The 23,482-nt window shown below is 44.2% G+C and overlaps 1 protein-coding gene across 10 annotated transcripts in view; it reads left to right on the plus strand.

Annotated features, from left to right (window-relative positions):
- RBMX2 (RNA binding motif protein X-linked 2) overlaps positions 1–23,482 on the plus strand; it is a 52,189-nt gene that overhangs the window by 23,419 nt on the left and 5,288 nt on the right. The window contains exons 7-8 of one of the 10 annotated variants that reach the window (XM_089323898.1): positions 21,749–21,814; positions 22,151–22,168. The exons of 7 other annotated variants lie outside the window; for them this stretch is intronic. In XM_089323898.1, coding sequence (XP_089180024.1) covers positions 21,749–21,814; positions 22,151–22,153 — 69 coding nt within the window. In that variant the 3' untranslated portion in view covers positions 22,154–22,168. Of the gene's footprint in view, positions 1–21,748; positions 21,857–22,073; positions 22,107–22,150; positions 22,169–23,482 lie in introns of those variants that run through there. 2 more of the 10 variants (XM_089323896.1, XM_089323895.1) reach the window with 2 other exon arrangements.

A 23,482-nucleotide genomic window follows, 5' to 3' on the forward strand; every position in this document is an offset into this window, starting at 1 on the left:
GTACACTCTGTATAGTGAACATCAGTCAGAAATGTGGTTCCTTCTCGTCACTGTAGGATTTAGAAGAGTCCTTTGGGGATGGTGGAAGATGATCTAGCCTTTTTGAAGAAGCCCTTCGAAGCAGTCTGAATGCTTCCTTTTTCCTCAAGCCTCATAAGAAGCTAGGGCATTTGATAGCATTCCACTCACTTTAGGTTGGGGTTAGGGTTTCCTTAAGAAGTGATGTTACTGAGGAGTATGATGGTGCTTCTTCAAGAAGGTAGCTTGTTTATTAACAAGCAACTAAGAATATTCAAAAAGACCATCACTATTTTTGAATTTTTCTTTGAGAGACTGAGAAAGAGATCTTCCATCTTCTGATTCACTCCTCAACTGCCTGAAAAAGCTGGGGCTGGGGCTGGGGCAGGCTGAAGCCAGGAGCCCAGAACTCAGTCAGGGTCTCCCAAGTGAGTGACAAGAGCCTAAGCACTTGAGCCATCAAATGCTGTTTCCCAGGTTGTGCACTAGCAGGAACCTAGAATCGGGAGCAGATATGAGACTAGAACCCAGGCACCAAGTGGCTGTTCCAAATACCTAGCCCCATGACTATTACTTTAAATCCCTACGTTGTTTGCATTTTTCTTGGTATACCATGATTGTTAAATGATAACAGAGGGTGCATCTTACTTCGTGGGCTGTTTTCACTTATATGTTCATTTCTTTGTGTGTATATAGTCACTATCCTTGTCATTTTCACTGGCTATATAGCATCCTTTCCTGCAAATGTATCCCACAGTCTTCCACTTGGAATGTTTTACTTTTTCATTACAATCAATGGTACTGATATGAAAACTTTTATGCCAAACCTTTTTAAAAAATGTCCCCCTCTCTTTTAGGGTTTCTTTGCCCCATATTCCCTGAAGTGGAGTGGCCAGCTCCAAAAGTACTATAGTTTGTCTTACTGCTTTTCAGAAAGGTCACCTTTGTAGAACCATCAGCACGGTATAGTTCAACCAAGAGTAATTGTTTCCACACATTCTGAACAACTCGGGATTTTATTATTTCTTCCCTGAAAGGTACATTGTGGTACCTTCAGGTAATTCTGATTTCCATCCTTTCATTACAGGCGAGGCTGTGCATGCATTGTTACTTGTAGTGCTTAGTCTGTTCTTTAAATGGTTCCCTCTCCAAGGACTGTAGATACTGGCTCATGCATTTGTAATGATTTTGACCAGTGGGCATCAAATAGCTGTGGTAGACACCTTCCCTCTATTCTGTTGCTCATCTTTGGATATTTATTAGGAAAAAAGGATGTTTGAAAATGAGGGCTGGCTTTGTGTACTCAAAGCCACAATTCCGAGCATAGAAACAGATCTGTGCAGAGTCAGCAGGAGATGCTGGCTGTCAACATACTGACTGGCATTCTCTCTCTCCCTCCGTTCTCTTCCCTGCCCTCCCTGTTTTCTGCCTTTCTGAGGGAGGCTATCCGATCAGACTTCTTTCCAGAGGCAGATGTTAACGTACTTGTTTTCCCAAGCACTCCCTGGGGAAGAATACTGGATCCATTAGTAATAAAGCTTGCTTCTGGAGAAGAGAACCAGGTAGCAGCTGGGTGGGTGGGTGGGGTGGGTGTGAGCAGCTTCCTTCCCACTGTATCTTTATTGCTCTAGTGTTCTGTATTGGTAATAAAAATGAATTAAAACCATATAGAAGACCAGCGTTTGTCACAGTGGATTTTTGAAAAATGACCCTCAAAGTTTGCTGCTGCATGTGACAAGCTTCAGTGTGCACAGGCAGGCAGGAATGAGTGAGCAGATGAAGGCGGCCAATAGACGGAGGTCATATTTGGGCAATAGAACTGCCTGCCTTTCTCTTTACTGAAGTTTACTTAATCTTTATGGACTGCAGGACAGCATAAAGGAAATTTACTTGCCTAAAACTACTTCCCTGAGGAGTGTGGGATATAGCTGGGATGTTCCTCTGATCTAGCCTTTCGGATAAAGCTGGGGTATGAGAACAACGAGTTGAGTCATTTTCCTGCTTCCTGGGTGGACAGGGCCAGAGAGTGGCGTTGCTATAGAAGCTGCTTCTAGCCAAGCACGGTGTTTGAGGCCCGCTGGTGGGCACAGGTTCAGGTTGTGATTAACTTGACTTTGTTGTTCTACTTGGGGCCTGTCCTTCATCAGTTGAGTTTTGGCAACTGCAGGGGAACGGGTATGACTGGAAAGCTTGAGCACCCCTGGCCACACTTAGTGGTTCATGTGTCTTGAAGGGGGCAAGAGGATGCCTGGAGGCTTCAGAGCCCCCTTTGAGAAGTCACTGCACCACCCTAGATATTCTGGGATAGACTTTGGAAATGAGCTTTCAGGGAACCCCTCAACCTCACCTGAACTGGCTTGTGTCCATGAGGCTGTGTACTAACCACTAGCCACATGAGGCTCTTTAAATAGAAATCAAAATGAAAAACCCCGTTCCTTAATCCTACTAGTTGCTCAACAGCTGCGTTTGGCTTGTGACGACTGGACTGGACTGCATATACAGCCCAATCCCATCGTCAGACAACATTCTATGGGACAGTGCTGAAGTGGGCCATTGAGGGATGGTGGGATGCTTTGTAGCCGTGTGATACACGCTGCAAGCCTCTCTGGTGCTTCCCGTGCCGACGTAAATCCACCCTCCCTTTTAGGGTTGGCTCAATTCTAGTTCTTCCAGAAACTTCTCCTGACTACCCCAGCTCATAGTAACGACTCCCTTCTTGGGACTCCCCCCGACAGAGTCCCCCAAATACTTGATGACACTCCATCTTACTGGTGTCACATCTTTGCTCATCAGTCTTATCTTCCCAGTAAGGCCACAGGACCCTCAAGCACAGAGCTTAAATCCCACACTTCCTGGGAGATGCATCTACATGTGAGGCTAGCACCTCTTCTTCTTTTTTTTTTTTTTTTTTGACAGGCAGAGTGGGCAGTGAGAGAGAGAGAGACAGAGAGAAAGGTCTTCCTTTGCTGTTGGTTCACCCTCCAATGGCCGCTGCGGCCGGCGCGCTGCGGCTGACTCACCATGCTGATCCGAAGCCAGGAGCCAGGTGCCTCTCCTGGTCTCCCATGCAGGTGCAGGGCCCAAGGACTTGGGCCATCCTCCACTGCACTCCCGGGCCACAACAGAGAGCTGGCCTGGAAGAGGAACAACCGGGATAGAATCTGGCGCCCCGACCGGGACTAGAACCTGGGGTGCCAGTGCCGCAGGCGGAGGATTAGCCTAGTGAGCCGCGGTGCCGGCCATAGCACCTCTTCTCCTGCCAGAGTGCTCAGCAGAAGCATCTATCAAACCTTTCTGTTCCCCAGCTGCCTTTTGTACTTTGCACTTACCTTCAGTACTATAAGAATCAGCACGTGGGACAGACTGCATGTCGTGCTTCAGAAGCATTTATTGGTAGGTCAGCATCCTTGTGATGCCAGAGACAGCAGATTCAGCTTTAGTACTGGTCAGGGGAGGGGGGAGGAGGGGGAGGGGGTGGTGACCGAAACCAGGGCTTGGCATTGACATCAGGTCTTGAAAACATCTTTGACAAAGCTGTTGATATGTTCTTCCTTACTTCAGAGCCTTGTCTGGAAGTACTGGGCATACTGTCTGTGAACAGACCGAAAGAATTACAGACACTATTTCCAGTTGTTGCTGTGGTGCTAGGGGACTGAGAATTTAGGACTCAGAAAAGCAGCATTTACGGAATAACATGGCTTTCAGAGTGCTTTCACAAGGAGTTTGTTGCTTCCTTCTGACATCCCTATGAAGGAAGCAGGGGAGGTCAGCGAGGTCACCTCATCTAAGGCCACATGGGTAGCAGTGGGCAAACTGGCAATAGGGCCAGCATTGTCCTCTCTGTACCCTGATGCTTCTTTTTTATTTTTAAGGATTTTTTAAAATTTACTTGAAAGGTATAATTACAGAGAGTGGAAGAGACAGAGACAGAGATGGGGGGAGCAGGGGAGAGAGAGAGAATGAATCTTCCATTCAATGGATCATTCCCCAAATGGCCATAACTACCAGGGCTGGGCCAAGCTAAAGCCAGGAGCCTGGAGTTTCTTCCAGGTCTCCCACGTGGGTGGCAGGGACCCAATTACTTGGGCCATCCTCTGCTGCTTTCCCAGGCACATTAGCAGGGATCTGGAGTGGAAGTGGAGCAGCCAGGACTTGAACTGGTGCTCATATGGGATACTGGCGTCACAGATGGACGCCCAATCTACTATGGCACAACACTCCCCCCTACCATGCTTCTTGAACCAACTCTACAGCCTGCCTTCTCCAACCTAGCAGATGGCTGTCCAAAAAAATCAATCAATCAATCAAAAATTCCTAATGAGCTAATTCCATGTGAAGAGGTAGCTTTCAACTCTGGAGTGTGGACACTCATTTCAGAATTCCAGGTAAAAGCAGCAATGTGTTCAAAAGGCCCATCGTTCTCACTTGGGCTAAATTTTCAGTTAACTGATCTCAAGTGACCAGTTTGTTGTGTGAGCTATAAAGGACTGTGTGGCAATAAGAGTCTCCATTTGAACCCATTTTTCTGCACCACTAGTTTTACGTATAGAGCTCTTAAGAGCATATGGCACTTCGTGTTAACAAAGTGATGGCTGTATCTGTAAGGACAGAGAGAAACCTTTATCTGCTGTTGATGCCTCATGGCAGGATGTGCTATCCCATGCAAAGACAGCAGGTGGGGTGGGCGTTGCGGCCTAGTGGGTTAAGCTGCTGCCCGTGATGCCAGCATCCCATATGGATGCTGTTTCAAGTCCTGGCTGCTCCACTTCCAATCCAGCTCCCTGCTAATGCATCTGGGAAGGCAGCAGAGGATGGCCCAAGTGCTTGAGCCCCTGTGCCCACATGGGAAACCTGGAAGAAGCTCCTGGCTTCTGGCTTCAGTCTGACTGAACCCTGGCCATTGTGGCCATTTGGGGAGTGAACCAGTGGATGGAAGATTTCTTGTCTCTTTCTCTGACTTTCAAATAAAGTAAATTAATCTTTTTTTTAAAGACAGTAGGGTAATAAAACATATGCTTTCTTATTCCTGGTAAAAGACTTCTTTTATACTTCCCATGCTTACCTAGTTTTTATTTTCTCCAGTGATATAACCTTGGAACCTCAAGCATCTGGGGTTTAAGCTAAGGTGGCAGCAAATTTACACCTTATGAATGAAGGGGGAAAGGTTTAGCTTTTGAAGGAATAATACAGCACTGGAATATGCTGGGAATTTTAAAAATGAACTAGAAATTGATAAGGAAAATGCCAAAATCTGCAGGGGGCAAAAGCAAGGGCCCGAGTGAGGGCGATCTATAGTCGTAATACATAACACAGAGACTATGAGTCATGGGACTAAGCTTGTGCTGCAGGATCATGTTCAGAAAATCTCATTGCTGAGGGAAAACTGAAGCTTTGTTTTTGAAATTTGGGAATTTTGTAAAAATGCACCTGCCTGGACACCATTTCCCAGACGGTAACTGGGCGTGTCTGGGGATGAGCATTGCTAGTTAGCACCCTGGGTGATCCTGATGCAAACACCCCAGATGACACTTTGAGACACTGTCCCTAACTTGCAGTCACCATGGATTCAGCATATTGCTCAAGATTGGCAGGTGGCTGGCATCCTAGATCATAGCACACGCGGAGCTGTGCCTGAGAAGCTCAGCGAAGCCAAGTTGTCCTTTCACAGCAAACTGCTGAAAAGGGAAATGAAGCAGTAGGTGTGGCGTTCGCAATGTGTGGGAAGTAGGAGAGTCAGCCATCAGGATACAATAAAGCCAGCTGGGTAAGACCACATCTCTGACAGTGTCTCTGCTGCTGCTTTGGTCAGTTTGTGGGAAGAGTGGTGGGCTGCCACTGGGATCTGTGCAGAGACAAGCCTGGGGCATTTACGGCCAAAGTGAATGGGCCGTGATGCACACTACGTGCCAGGGAAAGTCACTTCACACTGTGGCCCGATTCAGAGTCCCGCTAAGACCGGACTTGTCAAAACAACACTATTGGCTCTAATGAGCATGCGCTGGTCCGGAAGTCCTCCTTTTCTTGTGGGTTTTATGAACAGGCAGCATTGTAATTCTTAATAAATTCCCTTCTGTGGGCCTTTTTATTGTGAGCATCTGAGTACAAAGTTGGCCATTTGTGCATTTCTTTCCCCCAAAGCCCTTATCAGAGTAAAACTGGGTGGTTTGACTCTCTAATGGCTGCCCGCGAGCTTCTGTGTTGTGCAGCATGCAGAGGCTGGGAGGAGGTGTCCCTGTGCAAATGAGGGCACAAAAGAATGTGATTTTACTTTGTTGACTGGACATGTGGTTGGGACCCTAGGTGGGATCTTTTGCTCCTTGCCCCTGAATTCTGCAGCCTCTCCAATTTTGGGCCACAGCGTGTTTGGCTATAGCCCAGGCTGGTGGAAAGACAGCCACACACCCTGCAAGGTGTGGGCCCCAGCTCTGCCATTTGCAAGGCCATTCAACCTCAAGCAAGTCATTTCCCTCCAGTCTCTGTTCTGGGACAGACGTGAGGCCTTGCCAAGGAAGCATGGTATGGTGAGCTCCTTCACTTGTGTGACGCTCTCCTCTGCTGTGAGGTTCAAGTTTGAGAACTGCATAATAACCTGCTGATGGCAATCTGTTCACACACACTGTGTTAACAGTCTTTCAACCCATATTGGTGGTGGATGCAAGTGCTGCAAAGCAGGAGTCAACACTCCAGAGAAATGAATAACAAAATATTTGTTTTCCAAATGATGTAACTGTGAGCTGTGTTATAAAATGAAATCTATTCTGTACCTGAAGTGTCATCATTTGAAGAGTGGCCATTGGTGAGAGCACTGTCACGTTGAAAGAGAGTAACAAACTGCGGAGACAAAAGGGAAAGACTAACTCAGGCCTCTGCCTTTTGTTGGACAGTGAACCCTAGACATGCCTAGGAACCCCTGTGAGGTGGGAACACAACCATTGTGGCACTACACGTGTTAATCTCTGCTCTGCAGTCTCAAAAAGTTATTCTCTGGGGCTCTGGCTGCTCCCAGGTTTTGCTTCTCATTCTCCCCATTTTAACTCTGAAGATTGGCCCCAGGCTTGGGTGCAGACCTTGGCTGTGCCTCTAGGGTCATTTTGAGGGATCACGTGAGTCCCAGGTCACAAAAACTGTCAGCTGTGTTTTTAAATTCCCCTTTTTCCTAGGGCTTGCATGAAATAAAATGTAAAACCCTACAGATCTTTCTCTGAGAAGATAACAATGGGGGAAGTCTTAGGGGAAAAGGGGGGAAAGGGATGTCTCTTATCTTACCACCCCAGTCTCGCTTGAAAAGACTCAGCAAGTGTGGGGTCTGGAGCAACACAGTGGCAGAGGGTGGAGGGGAAGGGTCACAGGCACATGGAAGTGGTGGCAAGGCAGGGTGAGTGGCCAGACCCTGGTTTTTCTTTGTGGAACTTTATTAGCTCTTGGAATACAGAAGAGGCATGGCTGCAGAATTCAGGGGCAAGGTATAAAATAGGCTGGGGCACATAGCTGGGCTGCAGGATTCATTTCAAAAGGAACTGGGAAATCAATGAAGTAGGCCCACATACATGCTAGAGGACAGGGATAAATTGGGACATGGGTAATCCTGGCTGTACAAGAGAACCAACTGGAGAAAATGTTAATACACATCCTTGGGCCTAATCCCAATTAAACAGGACTCCTTGAAGGTGGGCCACATACTGGTAGGGTCTTAAATTGCCCAGGTGACTATAAATGTGCAGCCAGGACAAGAAGCCAGAAGGGCAGAGGCTACCAGCCCCCTGACGTGAGCCTATTAATTTAGTGGTTGTACATTAAAAATGCACATAAAATATGTTGGCTGTACATTAAAATCATCTGAGGAGCTTTGAAAACTTCCGCTGCCCTGGCTTCAACCTACGTAAGTTGACTCAGAATCCCTGGAGGTGGAACCCAGGGGTCAGTCATTTTTAAAGTTTTCCAGATGGTGGGCTGTAAATGTGGTACTGTGGGTTAAGCTGTCACCTGTGATGCCAGTATCCCATATTAGAGGGTAGGTTTGATTCCTGGCTGTTCTCCTTTTTTTAAAAAAATATTTGAAAAGCAGAGTTACAGAGGGGGGGAGAGAGAGAAAGAGAGAGAGAGAGAGATTGATCTTCCACCCACTGGTTCACTTCCCAAATGGCCGCAATGGCTGGGGCTGGGCCAGGCCAAAACCAGGAGGCAGGAGCCAGGAGCCAGAAGTTTCAGGTCTCCCACGTGGGTGCAGAGGTTCAAGCACTTGGGCCATCTTCAACTGCTTTCTCAAGCCATTAGCAGGGAGCTGGATAGGAAATGGAGCAGCTAGGATTCGAGCCAGTGCCCATATGGGATGCCAGTGTTGCAGATGGTAGCTTAACCCAGTACAGCAAAATGCCAGCCCTGGCTGCTCCCCTCATGATCCAGCTCCCTGATAATGCTCCTGGGAAAGCAATGATGGTTGGCCCAGGTACTCTGGTCCTGCCATCCATGTAGGAGACCCAGATAGAGGTCCAGGCTCATGGCTTTGGCCTGGCCAAGCCCTGCCATTGCAGCCATTTGGGGAGTGAACCAGTGGACGGAAGATCTCACTGTCTCTCATGCTCTCTTTGTCACTCTCCCTCAAATAAAATAAATCAAACAAAAAGTTTTCCAGGTAGTTGAGATTCTCTTTCTGTGTAGTAGTTCACAAAGACAGCCATACAGCAGATTCACAGGGAGGGGTATCTGGGAACTCCTGATACAGAGATGAAATTTAAAACATTTTTCAGAGATCTCCCTCTGGTGGGTTCACTTCTCAAATGACCACATTAACCAAGGCTAGGCCAGGCCACAGCTGAAATCTGGGAACTCAATTCAAGTCTCTTATGAGGGTGGCAGGCACCCAACAACGTAATCCATTGTTACCTGCTGCCCTCCAGAGTGTGAGTTGGCAGAAAGCTGGGACTCAAACCCAGCCACTGTGGTATGGGAAGCATCTTAACCACTAGGCCAGATGTTTGCTCCATGCAGACTAAATCTCACCCTGACGGCTAGGCATTACTGCCTTCAACAAGTGTTTGCTGGTCAGGGAAGGCTTCACCAAAAAGGTGGCATGAGGGGCTGGTGCTGTGGCATAGTAAGTTAAGCTTCCATCTGCGGTGCTGGCATCCCATATGGGTGCCAGTTTGTATGCTGGCTGCTCCTCTTCTGATCCAGCTCCCTGCTAATGTGCCTGGGAAAGCAGTGGAAGATGGCCCAAGTCCTTGAGCCCCTAAACCTATGTGGGAGACCTGGAAGAAGCTCCTGGCTCCTGGCTTTGGATTGGCCTAGCTCAGGCCATTGCAGCCATTTGGGGAGTGAAACAGCGAATAGAATACCTCTCTCGCTGTCTCTCCCTCTCTCTGTAACTCTGCCTCTCAAATAAATAAATCTTGAAAAAAGAAGGTGGCATGAGCAAAGACTAGAAGGAGATGAGGGAGCCAACTGCAGTAGTTATCCCGGGACAGTGTGAAGTAGTTGCAATCAGTACTCATTTCCCTCTAGCAGTGGCCCTTCCTCTCGGGGGCATCTGTTCCCTCTCTGCCACCAGCAGGCCTCTCACTTGGTCTAGCTGGGGGCTATGTGCCTCTCTCCCTTTCAGCTTGTCTCCAGAGGCTATGGCACCACAGCTCACGAGGGGAGCTGTACTAAGGTGCTGAGGGGCACCTGCAGCTTACTCTATGTACTTAGGCAAAGGCAATGCCTTAACCCCCAGGTGAGGGCTTTCATTCAGGGCTTTTCAGGCACCAGGGGCTGGCCGCGGCAGGAAGAGGCTAGGAGATGGGCATGGACAGGGTGGACAGAGAGTGATTCCTGATGCCCCTCATGGCATATCTTGTGGACGGTCCTTTATTCCATGTTGACAACCCACTACACCACAAGGAGGGGCCAGCAGCACCACATATTTACCTTAATACTGCTGGATTTGTCAGCATCTAGGTTTTCAAGATCTTCTGTGAGGGAAATACAATATTGGGAAAGTTATTTTTGAGATGTGTATGAACTGTCAGCAAAAAATAATCTCAATACTTCCATCCAAGCATCATAGAAATTAGGCAAACAGAGGTGAAGCAGGTGTGATCCTTAGAGAGCTAGGTCAGGTCTTGGCAAAAGATGGGGCTAGAGTGTGGAGAGGCATTCTACTGTAGTCGCCTTCAACATCTAGTCCCTCAGAAGCTCCTGCTGACTCAACCTGCCAAGCAGGTTAGGAATCTGTTCACTTCTCCCCATCTCTTCACTGCTACCCCCTCGCATGAGCTACCTTCCTCCCCTGGCTGGCTTGGAGTATTCTCCTAACTGATCTCCCTGCTTCCACCCTTTTCCGACTCAGTCCATTCGCTAGACTGTGGCTAGAGGGATTTTTTTTATTTTTATTTTTTTATTTTTTATTTTTATTTATTTTTTGACAGGCAGAGTGGACAGTGAGAGAGAGAGACAGAGAGAAAGGTCTTCCTTTGCCGTTGGTTCACCCTCCAATGGCCGCTGCGGCCGGCGTGCTGAGGCCAGCACACCATGCTGATCTGAAGGCAGGAGCCAGGTGCTTCTCCTGGTCTCCCATGGGGTGCAGGGCCCAAGCACCTGGGCCATCCTCCACTGCACTCCCTGGCCACAGCAGAGAGCTGGCCTGGAAGAGGGGCAACCGGGACAGAATCCGGCGCCCCGACCGGGACTAGAACCCGGTGTGCCGGCGCCGCTAGGTGGAGGATTAGCCTGTTGAGCCACGGCGCCAGCCGGGATTTTTTTTAATGCACAAATTAGATTATGCCATTTCTCTGCTTCAGATCCTCCACAGGCTTTATACTGCAAGGCAATCCACACCTCTTCCCAGGCTCGAAACAGGCCCTCCATGACCCGACCCTGGCTGTCTCTTTCATCTCCTGTCACCTGCCTTCTCACTGTGCCCTGGATGTGGCCTTTCTTCTTTTCCTCCAGATTCAAAACTCATCCCATCCCAGGGCTTTTGCACTTAGTGGAACCTGTATATGGACTCCTCTTCTTCTATATCTTTCTCCTTCTTGTCATTAAGGTCGGATGTTCCTGGATTTCTTGGACCAAACTGATCTAGCCAGCTACCTTCTATCTATCACGTTTATCTTTCTTCATACTCATCTATGAATTCCTCAAGCATTTACTGAAACCCTACTCTGTGCCTCCTTTCTAGCCATGTGGGGATCTAGTAAACAGATGCCTGGGAAAGGCTTTACTTGGAATATGGTATTTGGGCAAGATCTGGAGCAGGTGAGTGGGTTGTGCAGACATCTGGGAGAAGAATATGGCTGGCTGCGCAGCAAGTGCCAGGGCTCTGAGAGAGGAGAATGCCTGGCATGCCGAAGGTCAGAGTGGCTAGACTGCAGTGATTAAGAACTAACAGGGTGGGCTGGTGCTGTGGCATAGTGGGTAAAGCTGCCGCCTGCGGTGCCGGCATCCCATATGGGCACTGGTTCAAGTCCCGGCTGCTCCACTTCCATTCCAGCTCTCTGCTATGGCCTGGGAAAGCAGTAGAAGGTGGCCCAAACCCTTGGGCCCCTACACCCACATGGGAGACCCAGAAGAGGCTCCTGGCTTCGGATCAGCACAGTTCTGGCCGTTCAGGCCATCTGGGGAGTGAACCAGTGGACGGAAGACCTCTCTCTCTCTCTCTCTCTCTCTCTCTCTCTCTCTCTCTTTCTCTGCCTCTGCTTCTCTGTAATTCTGCCTTTCAAATAAATAAATACATCTTTTTTTAAAGAGCTATCATTAGGAGAGGTGCTCACAGAAGTCACAGGGAGTGTGAGGGCTGTCCATACCATCTAGGGCCTTATAAGCCATTGTAAGGGCTCTGGCTTTTACCCTAGATATGATGCAGAGTACTCATTCTATCCACAGTTAATATGTTTATGCTCCTCTCCCCCACACACACTCCCACGTTAGAATGAAAATTCTATGAGGGCATGGACTTGGTCTTGTTCACAGCTGTATCCCCAGCACTTAGGACAGTGTCTACCACAGAGAAAGTGCTCAGTGAATATTTGATAAATGAGTGAATTGTGCAGGTATAGTAATGCCAAAGGATTGAGGAACTAAGCCTACTTGGTTAAGCAATGAAGTTGTTGGAAACACTAACTCTGGCTTTAGGTTTAGGAGACTTGGATCTATACTCTATCTCAATATATGACTTTAGACCATTCACCTTTCCTATCCTGAACCTCATTTTATCCATCTCCAAAACCTTGGTCCCACAATACAGGAAAAAAAATCACCTCTGACTATGATGTGTGCATGGAATTCTGGCGTATTTACCAGTATCCTATGGCTCATCTTTTAATGAATATTACTTCTACTGTTGGGTGAGTAACTCCTTGAATGGGTTACTGGCTTAAAATAGGCAAAGTAAACTTGGGCCCTGTGGTTTGAGTCTCAAGGCCACCTTTATCAGTAAACATGACAGTCCTATGTCTAGTTCAGTGCTGTCATTGTTAAATTGATGCTGAGATTTCAACAGAGGACCAAAAATTCAACTAATACTTCATGAGCCACTTCTAAAAGAGACAAAAGCATAAAGTGGGATCCACCCTAGCTTGATTTTAATGTAAGACATAAATATATCTTTAGCTTCAAAAGCTTTTTAATATATTTTAGTAGGGCTAAGCTAGTTATACAAAGCAAGCATATACTCTTAAAGAGATGATTAAGTCCTAGTAGCATGGACTCTGGTTCCCATTTAAACTATTGATATGATAAACTCTTATTTCTTGGATAGTTCCCACAGGAGCATGGTTAATTATAAACTCACATCTCAGCATATACTCTATACCCAAATCATTAATGAAATCTTAGGCCTGGCTCAAACTAGTTGGCTCACGTTAATAGGTTAACTGTCATAGTGCTCCACCAAAGTAGGTCAACCTACTGAAAGATCTGGTTTTAACTTCAGGTTTGACAACAGGAAAATTCATCAAAGTAATGAACAAAGACTCCTTTTAAATATCAATTTAAATTAAGAAAAAAAATCAGTCCAACCTTTGGTTATTTTAGTGCTTGGGTCAGGGGAATGATCATCGTAGTCACTGAAAAAGTAAAAGATATTTCATTGTTCTACATTTTATACGTGAAGGAACAGCAGTCAAGCCAACATACAGTCTGACAAAGCCATTAGTTATATAGAAGCAAATCTGGAATGGTGTGCCTCTGAATCCACAAATCAAGTAAGAATGAGGCCAACGTTGACTTTTACAAGTATTTCATCTTCTATATGCCCCCTTCTTTTCTCCAAGGATACACATAATTGAGAATTGCCTGCATTACTGATCCTGCATGTTAAAGCTGTCCTGACATCATGAAGGGCCAACAGTGGGTGGGGAGCTAGTGCCCTAAAATGGCATCAGGTCAATAAATACCCTCAATTTCACATTCCTAACTGGAAAAGAATATAGGTACAACCTAGTGGTTTTCTCCTTATACCAAGTTTCTCCTATGATACAAAGTGCTTCCCCCTGTCCCCAGTTTGTGAATATTCTTATAAATACAAGCACAACTTCAGATGTGTTTTGGCTATTCTAGAAAAAAGTGCTGGGGCCGGCGTTGTGGCATAGCGGGTAAAGCCACTGCCTGCAGTGCCGGCATCCCATATGATCACCAGTTCTAGTCCTGGCTGCTCCTCTTCCAATCCAGCTCTCTGCTATGGCCTGGGAAAGCAATAGAGATGGTCCAAGTCCTTAGAACCCTGCACCCATGTGGGAGACCTGGAAGAAGCTACTAGCTCCTGGCTCCAGATCGGCACAGCTCCAGCTGTTGCAGCCATCTGGGGAGTGAACCAGTGGATGGAAGACCTCTCCCTCCACCCTTCTCTCTGTGTAACTCTTCCTTTCAAATAAAAATAAATCTTTAAAAAAAATGAAAATGAAAAAAGTACCAATCAGGTCTAAGTTATTTGGTCCTCCTTGTTCCTTATAAATACCAAATAGTTCAGCCTTTGTTCCTACAGTCTTCCTCAACTTGGACAGCCTTCTTCTTACCTAAATCTTATCTATTCTTAAAGTATCAACTCAAACTCCACTGCTTTTGAGAATCCTTCAAATGCTCTGATTCACATCATCACTCCCTCTTATTTTTGGCATTCCTCTGAACTAAGGGAACTAAGTAGGAACCTCTGTGAGTGAGCCATTAGTACAGGCACTTCTGTTAATCTGGGGCCTGTTTCCCAAGTTCAAGAACTTAACACGTTAAAGACCTAATCTACTATACTACAAAAAAGGAGGTCCCAGGAGAAGGAAGTAGAGGCCAGGTAAATAGGAATGGGAGAGAAGATGAGAATTTAAAGCACGGGAAATGACCACAGTGGGGAACTGGGGTGGGAGTGAGGAAGATTGAGGGGTTTAATACTGGGTTCCTCACAGGCTGATTCCAGGGCCCTGTTCTTCCCACAGTTATAATTTTCATGTCAGATTTCTATTTTCTTAGTCAACTAATACTGCTTTAACTGTACCTAGAATATGAAGTCACGTCGTCATCGTTGTATGAAGATGAACTCATGATTCTGTGTATGAAGAAATGCGCTGGTTCTTTAGAACTCACTACTTCTTTCTGAAAAAGTACAAGTACAATATTACACAAAGTAGAGTTCACAATACACCAAGTAAAATATACTGTAACATTTCCTTGGTGCTCTAACTGTATTTTGTTGCCACAGGTTCACTGCTGTGTCTGGGTTAACCTGGCATCATTGCTAATGGATAATCCAGGGAACTCACTCACTAGGAAACCCTAAATCCCATGTATTTTCCAAACAAATGGTATGGTACAACTTTTTGGATAGGTTCAACCGAAGAGGTCAGCCCAGACCACTGACAGAGGGATACAGAATCAGGGACAGGAGCTGTGTGTCAAAGTGATAGTGGGGTGCACAGGCTGACTGCAAGAGATATAGTCAAAGTATTTTCACTAACTTGCTTTTTTGTTTCAACAAGCTGGCCAAATAATTTTTTAGAAAAAACATTGTCTAAGTTATGTGCCCAACGGTCACATAACTAATAAGTGGTGCCAAGCCAGAATGCTAAGGCAGAGAGGCTCAATTTGCATGAATCTTTTTACTTCCCTCCCGCTCATCTTCTGACCCTGTCCACTGACATGGAGCTTTGTACACCAAACTCCCAGTACGTATTGATCAGCTAGGATCAAAGAAAAGGATGAAATGTAGCGCTTTTAAGTAATTAGCTTGTGGGGCTGCCATTATCACACAGCAAATTAAGCTGTTCTCTGTGACACCAGCATCCTATACAGAGGTGCTGATTTGAGTCCTGCTGCTATGCCTCCCAATCCAGCTTGCTGCTGATGCACCTGGGAAGGCAGAGGAAGATGGCCCAAATTCTTGGGGCCCTGCCACCCATCTGGGAGACCAGGATGAAGTTCCTGGCTCCTGGCTTTGGCCTGGCCCTGCTCTGGCTCTTGTGGCCATTTGGGGAAGTGAACCAATGGATGAAAGGTCTCTCTTTTTCTGTCTCTCCCTCTCTCTGTCACTCTGCCTTGGAAACAAATATTTTAAAAAATGATTAGCTAGAATTTCTCCTAACTAGCTTTCATTTTCTGTTTTTGTTATGTTTCTATCTAACTTAGACTCTTCCCATGATCTGTTTTATCTTAATGAAGGCTCCTGATTTCATCTGTTAATCATTTCCCTTTTGTTGTAAACATCAGCAGAGTTGGGAGAGACTCCCTGAATGCAGTTCAGTAATGTTTTCTTCCTATCCAAGGTACACTGCTGGGACTAATATTGTGAAACTACCCTCTCGATAGAAAGCACATTTCTTACTTACATTAAGTTGTGGCTTCTGCTCCTGAAAGGAAGAATCTGCAATGGTGGAGGATTTCAAGGTAGCCTTGTTAGCCACAGAAATATTTTTTATTTCTGTCTCTTTAGGGTCTGTGCATGGAATTGGGCTTGCTTCAGTACTTTTTGTGGATAAAGTGGTTATGTAACGACAACATTTTCCTAGAGACAGAAACTTTTTCAGAGTGCTCTTGTTCTGTGATGGCTTGGGAGAAGACTTTGAACTTGCAGGGGGCTTTCTATCTTCTTTGACTTGATCTTCAAACAGGCTGTCGGATAGAATTTCTTGGACAACAACTTCATCTTCATCAGAAGTCAAGTTCTCTTCTGTGTTACATTCTGACCCTTCATGGCTGATATCATGAGCAACTAGCCGAATGATAAGATCTTTTTTGTTCAGGACATCCTTTAAGAGTTCCACTTTGGTGATGTCAGGTTTTGTTAAATTCTGAAAAGAGTTTCTGCTTGCTGTCTGCAGTTGAAGAGACAATGAATATTAAAAACAATTGCCTAAGCCATTTTCCCTGTGGTTCTATTGAATCAAGGTAATTTTTATGTGGTTTCTAGTTTCAACTTAGTAAAATTACTTATCTTCAAATTACATTTACTTACATATTAATGGTATATTTAAAGGAAGAAATAAATGAACTGCAAAAGCAATTTATGCTGTTGTGTAAATTTTTTTTTTGTATTCAGAAATAATAACATTCAAGACCAAAGAAGAAAACCTAACTAAGGTTCTTTATTTATTTTTGACAGGCAGAGTGGACAGTGAGAGAGAGAGAGAGAGAGAGAAGTCTTCTTTTTGCCATTGGTTCATCCTCCAATAGCCGCTGCGGCCAGCACATTGCGCTGATCCGAAGCCAGGAGCCAGGTGCCCGGAGCCCGGTCTCCCATGCGGGTGCAGGGCCCAAGGACTTGGGCCATCCTCCACTGCACTCCCGGGCCATAGCAGAGATCTGGCCTGGAAGAGGGGCAACCGGGACAGAATCCGGTGCCCCGACCGGGACTAGAACCCAGTGTGCCGGCACCGCAAGGTGGAGGATTAGCCTAGTGAGCCACGGCGCCAGCTAAGGTTCTTTTAATTCAGAGTCTACTTTCTACTTCCTAAGAAAAGGAGAATCAGAAATACTTTAATTGCATTATGTTTTCATAATTTACTATGAAAACTCTATAACAGACTTAGACTTGGCCATCCATGATAACATGTTTTTCTTTTTTTCTTTTTTTTTTTTTTTTTTGACAGGCAGAGTGGACAGTGAGAGAGAGAGAGAGACAGAGAGAAAGGTCTTCCTTTGCTGTTGGTTTACCTGCCAATGGCCGCCGCGGCCAGCGCGCTGCGGCTGGCGCATTGCGCTGATCCGATGGCAGGAGCCAGGTACTTATCCTGGTGTCCCATAGGGTGCAGGGCCCAAGCACTTGGGCCACCCTCCACTGCACTCCCTGGCCACAGCAGAGAGCTGGCCTGGAAGAGGGGTAACCGGGACAGAATCCGGTGCCCCAACCGGGACTAGAACCTGGTGTGCTGGCGCCGCAAGGCTGAGGATTAGCTTAGTGAGCTGCGGCACTGGCCAACATGTTTTTCTAAGTTTCTTAGTAGGGAACTAATCATAGAGTAATCTAAATACAGGCATTTTCACGAAAAAAGGCAAGATACTGGCTGACCTGGATTTTTAAAAATGCCTCACAATAAAAAATGTGAAGGCCTTTGAATGTTCACTCCTCACCATTCTGTCCTTAATACTTTGAATACGTTTAAAAAAATAAACTTCAAAGAGTAAATGTTTATTTTTCCTCACCTCCCTAGCCAAATGTCACTTTCCATTTTGCAGTGTTAAAGACAGCCCAAAGAAAAGACCATTATAATTAAATAAATGCCTTTTCCCATTTCTGTAGTCTTTGATGATGCAAAGAACCTTTAAATTAATTTGAGTTATCAATCTTAGATCTCAACTTCTCTTTGTAACACTGAAGAACAGATTTTCAGATAAATTCTGCCCTAAAGGAATGTCTTTTGTGCAAAACAAAATGAAAGAGGAACTTCTGTAAGAAATGGAAACAATCAATTTTGATTATCTGTGCTGTTGGAGGGGAACAGTGGCTCAAAAAAAGATCGTTCTATATGGCTTTGGAATTTGTCACTGTTATAAGCCTTAACTGTGCACAAATGTGTTGTGCTGGGAAGTTTTTGTACCTCAAAAAGAGCAAATGAAGCCCTGCTGGTGAATTCTGTACTGAGGAGTAGCCATTGAGTTGTGTGGGGCTATGCGGGGCCTTGCTATCCAGATTGCTGCAAAGCATTGTTCTAGTTGAGCTGCCTATATCTGTCCACTTTCCTTAAGACAGCTTCTGCTCCTCTTTCTAGTGTTAGGGTAATTCTTTGGGGTTAAATATTCTCTTCCAATGTTCTCTGGGCTATAAAGAGATAGTTAAAGTACTAAGAAAAGATATGAGAGCAGGTAACCAAAAATAAGAACTGTGACAGATTTCTGCAGATGAACTAGGCACTAGCATGGGAGTAATGTTTCAGTTTATTCACACAGATCTTGTGCCCAAAGAATTGCTTACATATAAATGTAGACTAAGTAAATGCTAATATAATTTTGAGAACTGAGAGAGATGGACATTTTAGAGCTGGGCTGGCAAGGGCCTTAATGTGGTTCAAGAAACTAAGGACCACAGAGATTCTGTTAGTGTTCCAGCTGATAATAATCTCAGTATTTTGCATTCAAAAAAGTACCCATTAATGTATTCACCAGTTCAGAGACTTAGTTCAGTGGTTTGGAGAATAATGCTAAGGAAAACATGCTCCTGGGCCTATACTCCAGGCATGGTGGTTTAATAGAACTTTGCTCAGGTGTTACGCCATGGGCTGCATCCCTAGTGTGAAAGCACATGATCAGAGCAAGAGGCTCATTTACATATACCAAGTGGCTGTGGCATGAATTGAGAACATGGGGCTGAAACAGTGTAACTCCATCTTTGGGCAAAGTCTTTTGACAATAAAATGAGAAACATAAAATCTAAAGAACTTACAGTCTAATGTTTGCTGATGAATATTGGTAAGTAAAAACAGTAGGACCATGGAGCCTTAAATTTGAGGACTCAAATGGCTGGCAGAGGCTGCTGTAGCTGATATTCTAATGGTCCCTTTTGTACCTATTTAGTACTCTAATAATGTTTAGCCATAAAAACTAACTGGGGGAACTTCTGTAAAAGACTGCATTTCTTTTAAGTTACCTAATGGAACTACAATGCCACTCAGTCTCACTTGTTGTCAGGGGATTCCCTGGGTTCCCATTCTTTAAGAGATGGCAGTTCAGTCTGCTTGGCTAACCACAACAAGCCTGATACCTAGAGGTGATGGGCTAAGTTCCAGAAAGGCAGAGGACTGCATTGTCTTGAATGAAGGCTACCCAGTTCTACCAGGATGGGAGGAGAAGTTGACCATGTTTTACAAACACATTCTGTGGACCTAACCGAGGAAGGCAGGCACAGAGGGGCAACCGGGTCACCCTAGACACTCGCTTCTGTTCACGACGCCTCTTATGCTTACCTCTAAAGGCTTCACATTCAGTCTTCCGGCCATATCCAGGGAGATCCGCCTTTCCTTCTTCCTCGGCTCTGCGGCAGCTAAGCCTATTGAGTAACTCCTTCCACTTATCATTGCGGACCTCAGTGCTTCTATGCTGTGTCCCGTTTTAGCTAAGCACTCCATCTGCAGTTTTTCAAGAGGTTGCGTTTTTATAGAAATGACCCCTAAGTGTTCTGCAACAATGTTTGGATCAATATTGATTGGCTTTTTCCCATGGTGAGGAATTATTCTAATCGGAAGTTTCTCTTTAGTTAAATTGTGGTCTGATTTTTTCCCCTCCGGTATGGGCTTCCCTTTAACAGCATACTCATATGCTTTTTCAGCAATCTGATGGACATCCAGATCTTTAAAGAAATCAGTACATGAATCTTTTGAGCTAACTGTTTCTAGTGGACAGTTTAAAACTTTACTAAAAACCAAAGAAGCCACCTTATTAGGGAAGAAGTGGTTTGTACCTTTCACATCATAATAAAGTTCTTCTTGTGTTCCACATTGTTGTAGTGCCTGATTATAAACAGAATCAACAATCTGAAGAACAGTTTCTCTATTTTCTGGATTTAGAAAGTATTCTTCAGGATAAGCAGCTACAACACTAATGTTATTTCTAGAAATTTCAGCTGTAACAGATTTTGTCAATTGAGATGACATCTTATTTAACTCAAATTTCGATAAGTTTTTAGTATTTTTGCTTGAGGCACTTGGCAACATTGCTAGTCTAGCCAAGAACAAGGCCAGTATCTCCTCTAAAAACAGGGCATCTAATACAACAGATTTTCTGGATGAAGCCTTTTCCTTCGACCTAAGGTCATCAATGATCTTAACCACTTTTTCCATAATTTTGACAGCTTCTAGAACTAATTCCGAACCTGATGCTTCTCCTTCCACTTGAGGGTGAAACTCTGAATTGGAAATTTCTTTCACCATTAAAAATCCTATGATATCGGAAAGGAAGTTGCTTTTGCCCAGTAAATCTTTATACACTGAAATATGTGAGCCAGAGTGCTTTAAAACACTGTTATAAACTGAAGTGACTACTTTTTCAATAGTTTCACTTTCTGCTAAAGATATAGTGGATGATTCTTTGGTTTGTGGTACAACTTTAATCTGACTTTTGGACATATATTCTTGGAACGAGTCTAAGATTTTTGAGATTATCTTTTGCATTTCAGCATGTAAAGTTTTGTTTGATTCTTTACCCACTGTTGGAAACACAGATAAAAGCTTTGATAAAAATTGTACAGCAATTTCTTCTATTATGTGAAAAGGCAGTTTGTGAGCCTGCGGTGGCTCACACTGGGGAACTTCGGTGGTTTGCACTATATCTTTAAGGACATTTTCAACAACATTGTCAATTTCTGTACACTGATGTGGGGTTAGCTCTCCTGAAAAATAGGTCTGGAGCTGATTGCCAGTTACTTCCCTTACAACTAAATTCACTATAGATTCTGAAAGCATTCTACAATCACTGGTGATACAATTTTGTATGTTTGCAAGAGATCCAAATTGTGGCAAGAGATTATTATAAATAGTTTGAACCACTAATTGAATAATTTCATCATCATTAGGATGTAAGGACTGTACATACTCTATAATCATACATTCATCTTTGGATATCTCTGTCATAACCGTGCTTACTAACTTCATTTGAAGGAAATCTAGTTTTGTGTACAAATTATCCTGTAACATGCTTGTGTTGGCCACTGTAAAGAAAATTTTTGACAGAAGAGAAGACATTATGTTCTCTAGAAATTCATGAGGCAACAATACAGTATATGGCTGCGATGTCTGACATTCTTTGCAGGAAGTTTGAGGCACCTTTTGAACCTTTTTCATAAGCTCCTTAGATTCTAAAGGCAAACATATTGAAGGCAGACCTTCATCATGAAGTAGCAAGTTTAGCTGATGCTGAAAAATTTCTTCTAGTACTGCATTAGCTAGCCTTTTTGCTAAATTCTCACCATTACTATTTATGTCCTTACAAATGGAGTACTGAGATTCATATTGCTGCAAAATACTGGATAGGGAAGAGTTAACAACCTTACTGATGAATGCTTTATCAACTGATGGTGTTTTAGGTATTAAAAGCACCTCATCTGAGGGAGACATTTTAGTTTCAGATGACATTTTGTTCATGGATGGTATTTTATCTCTAATTATCATTTTTATCTCAGGTGAGACTTTATTCACAGGTGGCTCTTCCTGCCTGAGAGATACTTTATGAGCTGATGAAAATGTATCTGTAGATGAGAAGGACTGATTTCGCTGATCTTGGTTTGATGCTTTCATCTGAGCCTCTAAAAACTCCTTTAACAGAGAATCTATCAACTTCACAGCTGCATCATACAGCTCATCTGAATTTACATCACTGGCTACATTTTGACATGCATCATCTGTATTTGGTGAGAAACAAAAAATACATTTATTAACTATTTCTGAGATAACTTCTTCTAAAAAGTTTTCAGGAAAAATACCAGGGTTGTTTTCTGGTGGGTACTGAGCACTGTCTGGTTTACTAGGTTGAGTTAGAATCTCTTCATCGTTACTTTTCTCCTTCTCTTTCTTGATGGCCAGAACATATTGGCTAGCTGAATTCACTGAAGTAGGCTGTGCAAAGTCCTTGTCATCCTGCTTGATTCCATATGTTGCTTTATCATTTAGAGGATATTGGGATTTTGAATCATCTATTGGCCCTTGGAAAGAAGATATTTCTAAAACGTTGCTGTAAATGATTTCAGTGATATTGTGGACATGCTGAGGATGTAATATCTGTGTGTCATCCCTAACTCTGTAAGGTGGGGAACAGCTCCTCTTCACTTGGGACCGAATATCTTTCACAATGGATTTCAAAGATGTTAATTCAAAAGGTACATCCTCTTCTAATTTTCTTTTTGCATCACTCTTCTTTGCATCATCTAATTTAACACCAGATCCCAGTACACTGTTCATGTTCCATGTGTCAGCGGTAGCTGGTGAAAACTGTTGGCATAACTTATCACCTCGCCTTTTCTCATCTTTTCTAGCTGAACTATCATTCTTCATGTTATTCTCTGGAAGTGGTGTACTTGAATATGGCCTCTGCGTATCTTCACTTTTCATCCTGGTTGTGGGGGAAGAAACTTCTGCTGTCTTCCCATTCTCCTCTCTGATGGAACTTTCCTTTTTGTTTTTATCCCTGTTCTTTCTGTTGGCCACACCTCCAGCCAACTCTGATACTAGTGTAGTTACTTTGCTCTTTATAATACTTGTTACACCAGTGCATATTGGATCCTGGATGCTGCATCTTTTCATTGAAGTCTCCTCCTTTTTGAAATCCTCTTTTTCATTAAATGTTCCTGTATCTGTCTCCCAGGTGTGCATTTTGTTTTTCAGGCCTGAGGCAGATGACTGTTCTGGTGAAGAAATCAGATTCCCTTTTAAGCTTCTGGTTGCCTTTGTAAAGGTTTTATATGGCAGATGTTGAACCCTTTGGATGATGTTATCTACATCTAGAAAGGAAAAGAAGGTGGAATACCAATTTCCTGAAAACAGTGGTTCAATCTCGAAAGCAGTGATTGCCTTCCTAGCTAAAGAAGCAATCAACTCTGTAACAATGTGACTTCTGTCATCTTTTTGAATGTCACTAGATCCATATATTTCTGTGACCTGATCATACACAGAATCAGATATCTTATTAATTGTCTTTTTATCTACTGGTGGAAAAGAAAATATTTCTTCAGCATTTGTTACAGCTTTCATTTCACTTTTCCTAAATTCTCCTATCAGGTCATTTGCAAAATTTATAGCCATGCCCACAAGCTCTTGTTCTGGCATTTCTTTGTCATTATGATTTCTATTACTACTTAGGAGTGTACAAAACTTGCAAACAAGGTCAATGATAACCTCTTCTAAAAATGAAGCAGAATACACAGATGCCTGTGGGCAGGATGATGTTTCTTCATTAGCAGGATTTGAGAGTTCAGTGGCAGAGTCATTTTCAGGTAACTCGCTGGGAGGTAAGTCTTCATCACATAAAAATGGCTGCAGATGGCGATCTACAATTTCCTTGATAATGAAGGCAGCTATTCTCT

The sequence above is a fragment of the Oryctolagus cuniculus genome, chromosome X (assembly GCF_051225735.1).
Source record: "Oryctolagus cuniculus isolate XC-2025 breed Fujian yellow rabbit chromosome X, ASM5122573v1, whole genome shotgun sequence".
In the NCBI taxonomy this organism is placed as follows: Eukaryota; Metazoa; Chordata; class Mammalia; order Lagomorpha; family Leporidae; genus Oryctolagus; species Oryctolagus cuniculus.